The following is a 7811-nucleotide window of genomic DNA, read 5'->3' as shown; positions in this document are numbered from 1 at the left end:
GTCTCCTTCTTCTTCTGTGGGTTTACTGGCGGGCTGCAAACCAACTAAATAAATGCATGCCGCCACCTACTTTGCTGGAGTGTAACGAGGATGAAGTCTAGGAATAAACAGTTTCCATTTCCTGGCATGCATCACATAAACCCCATTTTATGTTTGCCCATGATGTGAATTGTTGCGTTAAGTTTAGTACTATGACCCATTCTTAAGTGTGTGAGCATGACATGTTCCTCTCTATTTAAGTTATGAGTAATTTTATCTTGACTTACATTGCTTTGTATTTGTAAGTACTTCTGCCATTTGTAATAGCAAGCTTCTGAAATAAAATGTTTCCCATCCGCCCTGCTCAAATTGACTGTTAAGCTTATGTTATCAAATTGAAGAGCTTCCTTATCCAATTTATCTGCTTTGTTGTCTTGTACCCCCACATGTGCTGGTACCCTTTTAAAATTTACTGAGATTCCAATCTGCCTTCAACTATTTAAACTGACCAATATTTTTGTCAAGCTATCATCTCTACACGTTTGAAATGTTTGAAGGCTTAAGAGTGATGCCATTGAGTCCGAACATATATCAACCTTATCTGGCAACACTTCCTTGACCCAACTAAGTGCCATTTGCATAGCAACCAACTCTGCAGTGTACACTGATGTCCCATCCGTTAACCTCCCAAAGTTTCAGATTTAAACTCATAATAGACTGCACCTGTTTGTCCAGCGTCAGGGTTTTTGAGCCATCTGTGTACACTGGAATAAATGCATAATGGGCAGTTCTAATATGTTCCAATGTTATAGATTTTACATTATTTCTACTCTAATTTTTGAATGTATTCATGTAATTTAAAGTCAAATTTTGGCTCACTGAATAATCTCTGGGGCATCAGGGATATTTGTAACAGTTGGTCCAAATATTCAGACCATATTTTCCACGTCTAGTATTGCATTTTGAAGAAATGATGTTTTCCAATCTACATTTCTTCCTCTTTTCCATAAGATGCCATCATCAGCATGCAAAACAGCTCCAATTCCTAATCCTATTTCATTAAAAAATGTCGTATCATAATGTTAAATAATATTGGATTAATCACACTTAATTGTGGTACTCTCTATATTGTTTATTCAATGCGTGGCACACCTTTACCCTGAATGAGCTATTCGTTAAAACTGCAGTATTCAGTTATACATCCTCCCTTGTATCCCCATATTCTGCAGCTTGATTAATAATCTTTCATGCCTTTTAATATCAAAATACACTGTTACTACATTGTAATACACTGTAAATACTCTTCTTTTCTATTTCATTACTAAATTTCGTTAGTGCATCCAATGTAGACCTTCCTTTCCTAAAGCCTCACTGATATTGTCTAATCTTTCTATTATATTCTTGATAAAATTATATTCTATATAACATTTGTGTAAATTGATGGAAAAAAATTCTATATACCATAATTTGTTCCATCAATTTACAAAAATGGGATGTTAGGGCTATCGGTCTGTAACTTTTGGGACTTGTTGGATCTATTCCAGGCTTTGCAAATGGTAGCACAAGTGACCTTTTCCAGTTTGTTGGTATCTTACCTTCTTTCCATATTCTATTAGCTTGAGTATACTTTTAAGTATTTGTGTTGGCATATGTTTTAACATGATATAAAATATTTGGTCTATATTTGCATCCATTAATTGCCAGGTTTAATTCATCTAAACTAAAATCAATATCTAATGTGTCCTCGAAAGGTTTCCTTGGTATATTAAGATCTGTTTAGCTTTTTAATATTTCTTCACATTTATCACTATATTCACTGTCCTTACTCATGTGTTTACTTCAGCAAATGTCTTTCCAATTAAATTAGCTTTGTCCTTATCATTTGCATATACAGATCAATGTTCTGTCATTACTGGTACATTGTTGCAATGAAGTACCAGGTTAAAGTTGAAATTTTGTGTCTGTTGAAATTATGATTTGAAGCCACTGGCATATTTTTTTCTTTCATTTCTTTTTCTTTTTTTTTTAAAGGGAGATGTAACGATGAGTGCCTACAGAGGACACTAACACACTGAGAAATGTAAGTGTAGAGGTGAAGAATAACAGAGTTAATCGATGGGGTGATGTGTCTGTGGTTTGTGTGAGCTAAATGAAACAGCCTAGTTCCGAAAATATCAAGTTACCAATTTTGATGTGTATTTTTTAGATGACCCCCCCCCACCATAAAAAAAACGAACCAAAAAAAATAAATCAAGTGAATTGGAGAGCTGCAGCTATTATTAACCACATTGATGTTGACACCTCCTTCACATAGCCAAGCTCACTGACACAAATAGTGCATGCCTAAATCATACAAGTCAACAAAATGAACATCAACAAGATGATTAATTAAGGGTTCACGCTCCAATTTTACTTTCTTGTACACATTTGGAATAACCAACCGTCTGTCTAAATATCCACGCAATCACAGAACGTTCCCCAAACGTTTGCGTATGGTTCCCGTATGGTTATTTTTTGGGTAACCAATTCCTTTTCGGAACGTTATTTGTTATGTTTATTTTGTTTTAGAACCATTAACTTAAATTCCCAGAACGTTCTGTTAAGATGGAATGCACATTTTGGATAAGGACCAAGTGGGTTAATGTGTCAAGAAGCATCAACTCCAACAAGTCCCGCTGCTGGCCAAACCGTTTACTTTATTGACGTATCTGTATCTGACGTAAGCTGGTTGTGCGCGACTATTACTATAGCTATTTAGTTCGGGAAATATGCTGGTGGTGTTATAACTCTATCTTTACTGGTGTTAGTTGTAACGTACTATTTATTTTCTAAAAAAATTAAAAAAAGTTGGTCTTTGTGTGGGAGTTTGTCTTTGTGCCAGTATGGGAGCGAGAAAGACAAGTCTATAAAGTTGGTTTGGCTAATGTTTGACAAAACTTGACCTGTACAAAGGTAAAACAACACTGAGCTACATGAGTAGTTTTCATGGGATCGGGATGTGAGGGGCTCATTCCCTCCCCTCTTACGTAAGCCATGAAACTCGATCGGGTCCCGCAGATATGAAGTGTGAAGAGGCTGAAAACATTGACGAATTAAATAATATGCCTGTTGATTCTATACGGATCGAACCATATTTATCGAAGCTGAAACTAAAAGCAGAGGCAGAAAAAAGCATTCGATTCTTGGATTCGTCAAAAACCTTTTTGATAAGGTTTTTGCGAGCCAGAGACTTTGATGTTGAACTGGCGCTCAAGGTTTGTTGCACGATTTTGTTGAAATGATGGCTGAACTTAGAGGTGCGAAACGATTCACCACAACGGTATTTGATTTCTGTAGGCTATAGTAGATCCTATACGTGTTTGAGCCGCAGTGCAAACCATGCATGGTTGACGTCTGATTTCTTTTTAGGTTATCATGGTTTACCTTTTTGAAACTTGATTCCCATTGTATTGTATTTGTATGCTCTTTACTCACGCTAACTTAAAATAACATACAGTATATGTAGGCTATGTACAAGATAACACTCCTTCTTTCCTTTTATATCCTGGAGGGAAAAAAAGAGACCTTTTGATAGTGTCACATGTCTTGGATGCTGTCTTCTATCCACAGCTGTTAATTAACTATCATAAATGGAGACAAGAATGTCCAGAAATAACTGCTGATCTGCGTCCATCATCCGTCAGAGGACTGCTCCAAAACAATTACCATGGAGTTTTGACATCACGAGATGATGCTGGAAGTCAAGTTTTAATCTATCGGGTTGGCAAGTGCATACTTAAACGACGTTTGAAAAGTTGTTTCTGCCGTTATAATGGCAAATATCACACATTTTCTATCACTTTTCAGGTCAGTGGAACCCCAAAGAATTCACTGCTTATGAGGTTTTTCGTGTGAGCCTCATTACATCTGAGCTTATCGTTCAAGAACGGGAAACTCAAAGAAATGGACTCAAAGTCATTTTTGATCTTCAAGACTGGTGCTTTGCTCATGCTCTGCAGATAAAGCCTTCTTTGGCAAAAAAGTTATCATCTATACTTACGGTAGGCATCTGTTCAAATGTTTTCTTCTTTTTGAAATAAATTACTTGTTTAATGGTGGTAAATGTTTACAATTATCTGTACATGTAGGCCTATCTGGTTTTAACTGACAGATGGCTTAAGCATAAGCTGGCACTAATAACATTTTAACAAACTTTTTTGTAGTTTGCCTTAGATACTGTATGGGAATGTCATACAACTTTTAACATAAAAAAAAAAAAACATTTACAGCCACAAAGCTCAAATTAATTAAACAGAACAAACATCATATTTGTTTTACAGGACTCCTTTCCTTTGAAAGTACGAGGCATACATTTGATAAATGAGCCCATTTTTTTCAGTCCCGTCTTTGCCATGATCCGTCCATTTCTACAAGACAAAATCAAACAAAGGGTTAGTATTATTAAAGTACATGCAAATAGGACATGATTAATCTAGGCTGATGCCACTAACAGTTCTCATTGCTGTGTTTTTCTATATAGGTTCATATGCATGGAAGTTCATATGCCCAGAGTCTCTGTGATTATTTTCCGAAGGCTATCCTCCCACCTCAGTATGGAGGCACAGGACCCAGCATAGATGAAGTGTGCCAAGAGTGGACAGAGTTCATCATGCAATCTGAAGACTATCTCCATAAGCTCTCTACAGTCTTAGGCAGAGGAGATCCATCTCAGTTATCTGCCCATGAATGAATACAATGAAGGTACAAGATGCCATGTGCTCTTTGTTTTAGGTGATATTACAACTGCTGCTGTGAAAGTATACATTCTTTCTGTGTAATTTCAGTGAAAATCATCAGAATAATATTACAGAGACTTCACACGCCACCAGGCTTACTATGAAACAGATGTTTGATAATGTATTCGGAATGGAATGTCCCAACATAGCATTTTCTATCTTGGACAGAGCTGAGATATACCTATTTCTGACACTTACTATTGCTGAATTTTTCTTATATTGCACAGGATTGAATGGTGCAGCTTTTCAAATTGTCTTCTCATACTCCAGACTGGAAAGATAATTTGCACTGTCAAAAGTGACATTCCCACAGTTACTTATTTTAATAGTCATAGTTTTGGATAATGAGATTTTAATGAAATCTTTATATTTGACATTGCAAGTACTTGATATACCTCTGATGATACAATAATGTATGTGATATCTGTTTGCACAGGAAGTCACTAACTAGAATGTTGTCCAAGATTGTAACATGAAAGTGCCTTCCTTTTACTTCTGAATTACTTTTGTTTTAACAATGGACAAAACTCTGGAATTATAAGTCTGTGTGCTTTGGGAATAAGATCATAGTCAAGCATAGTCATGAGCCACTTAATTATGCTGCAACTGTTTAAAGTGATCATATTCTCTGAAATAAAGGAACTATAACTGGACCTTTTTTTAAATATATTTTAATTAGAAAGCCTCTGTTAGATGAAATGTAAATTGAAGCCTTTTGCATTTACAAAAACAACTTAACACATGTGCTTATTCTGTTTATAGCAAGTAGCACTTTGGTCTATTGCCTTTAGCTCAGCCTCTTAAACAAATAAGACTAATGACCTTACAATAGCTCTTCATGTTGACCATTTCTTTAAATGTTAACATTTTGAAACCATATTTGTACATATTTGTTTTTACACGTTATTTTCTATCACATGCTGTGTTTGAAAATCACTCTTTTACATTAGTATTTAATTATTTAATTGTCCTAATTTGTAACTCTAATCTCACTGTTTACTTTAAGAGGCACTTTTTTATTTACATATAAATTATAATGTGATAATAAAACTCCATCTAGACAAATATATTAATGCACAATGTGCAACTTGACAACCAGATAATTGCAAAGGTCATTGTGTGAAATTCCTTACCAACTAACAGAAAAGGTTTTGTTGTGACATTTAGAGTAATACTTGATTTGATCATACTTTTATCTACTTTGGGAAGTTCTTCATTATTAGCTGCCACAGCTCTAAAGTTTGATTTTATGTGCTTTCCCCCCTAGCCTTTTAGGAGTCTCAGATCACATTTCAAATGTCAGAACTCACATTTAAATACATTCAGAATATACCATAAGGCTAAAAGTATGTGGACACCTAAACACCACACATATGTTCTTGTTGAGGATTTAATTTTAAAATAATTGTCATGAAAACTGAGTTGGTTTTCCCTAACAGCTTACACTCTTCTGAAAAGGCTTTCCTATAGATGTTGGAACATGCTGCAGGAACTTACTCCCATTCAGACATAAGAGCATCAGTGAGGTCAGGCACTGATGTCGCATGCATTCGGTGTTAAATGGGGTTCAGATCCAGGCTAGGCTAGACAAGTTCTTCCACACAAGACTCACTAAATCATTTATGGACATTAAAGGGGCATTATCATGCTGGAACAAGTTGGAATCTATGATGATGTATGGAGTAACATAAAGTTGTCTCTTTACTGGAATCACAGGAATAACAAAAACCTGTTAAACCAAACCTATAAAATCATAAGAAGGAGGTGTCCACATACTTTTGGCCATATAGTCTATATTCAAAAATCATTAAAAAATAGCATAATCTTATTTTTATATCTTAGTAGTTAAGGACATAATATGCTGGGTTGCCCCTATGGGGCAACCCAGCAACTAAGGAGATATGAAGATAACAATCATCACCATTTTGACATTTCGCAATTGGGACATAACCTTATGTTGCTTCATGGGGAATGTCTGAATGTGGAACTGGTGTACAAAAAAGTTGTTTTATATATATATATATATATATATATATATATATATATATATATATATATAAACAGAAGGTTATAGTTCAATTGTCTATTTTCAAAACAAATAATTATTGTGTGAATAGTAAGGTAACAACGCAACATTGTACTCCAGAGAAAGACTATTTTGTTTAAAACTGTATGAATTAAAAAAAAAAATTATAATTATGTTAACGACTCAGAATAATTTTTAAATCAGATTAACACACACACCTCTCTCCTACAGGTGCCAAATGTTATAACAAATGTAGGCTGCTGTATTGTGGGAAAACACCATTTGGTTCACACCTGTTTCACCTAACCATACCCATATTTAAAGCCAATAAACAGCACAAAAATAATATAATTATATTACAATTATAATTAACCTTCTTCAACAAAATCGCAAACTTTAATCCTGCCAGTAAATCCTTATGTTATAATTTTTATGCAAGTAAACATTTGGGACAGATGACCATGTTAGCCTGATACCTGAACTGTTTCATCAATTATTTCCAATGGTTGCCTGAAAGAAAAGAAAATCTGCTGATTTGGTGACCCCTCCTCTTCTCCACATTTTTAAAGTGGGTGATAATAAAGGACACATTGCCCTAACAAAGTGGACTACATAGATAACGTAGAGATGAGAACTATGAATAAAGCCACATTGTCTAAGTGTTCAGAATAGTCCTGATCCAGCCAACCGAGCACACATAAACATTGCAATGGCAAATAAAATCATAGAAGTACATTCTTTATATATTTTGGGACGGGTCATTGCTTAGATAGCATACGTGGGTGTGTTCTGTAGCTGAAGGCTGAAGTCAAATACAGGATATGGTTAAAATAATTAAATTTGAAAAGAAAACAGTTAGTAGGCTACCTCATTCTTTGTATCACATTTGCCACATACTCGTAATGCTGAATTCATATGCTATGCTCTAAAGTTATGATATCTTTTAAAAGCCCAATTTAAGAAAAGTAAGAAAGGAAGTGCTTAATTACAGTTCTGAACATGATGCATAGATAGGAGCATGCATACGGGCA

General features: G+C 35.0%; 1 protein-coding gene across 1 annotated transcript; it reads left to right on the top strand.

Moving 5' to 3' along the window:
* Positions 1-2860: 2860 nt before the first annotated feature.
* LOC127645269 (alpha-tocopherol transfer protein-like) lies at positions 2861-6903 on the top strand. Its single transcript, XM_052128830.1, has 5 exons — positions 2861-3233; positions 3589-3742; positions 3826-4019; positions 4299-4409; positions 4499-6903. The coding sequence occupies exons 1-5, from the start codon at positions 3039-3041 to the stop codon at positions 4706-4708; spliced, it is 864 nt and encodes a 287-aa protein (XP_051984790.1). The 5' UTR covers positions 2861-3038; the 3' UTR covers positions 4709-6903.
* The last annotated feature ends 908 nt before the right edge of the window (positions 6904-7811 follow it).

Source organism: Xyrauchen texanus, chromosome 6 (assembly GCF_025860055.1).
Source record: "Xyrauchen texanus isolate HMW12.3.18 chromosome 6, RBS_HiC_50CHRs, whole genome shotgun sequence".
NCBI lineage: Eukaryota > Metazoa > Chordata > Actinopteri > Cypriniformes > Catostomidae > Xyrauchen > Xyrauchen texanus.
The sequence above is the reverse complement of the archived record's forward strand: the minus strand, read 5'-3'. Positions and strand labels throughout refer to the sequence as shown.

Bases quoted from the DNA above. Each gene is read 5' to 3' on its own strand.
- LOC127645269 (XM_052128830.1), top strand. From the start codon at position 3,039: ATGAAGTGTGAAGAGGCTGAAAACATTGACGAATTAAATAATATGCCT. The intron at 3,743-3,825 runs GCAAGTGCATAC...ATCACTTTTCAG, and splicing joins AGTTTTAATCTATCGGGTTG to GTCAGTGGAACCCCAAAGAA. The intron at 4,020-4,298 runs GTAGGCATCTGT...TTTGTTTTACAG, and splicing joins AGTTATCATCTATACTTACG to GACTCCTTTCCTTTGAAAGT.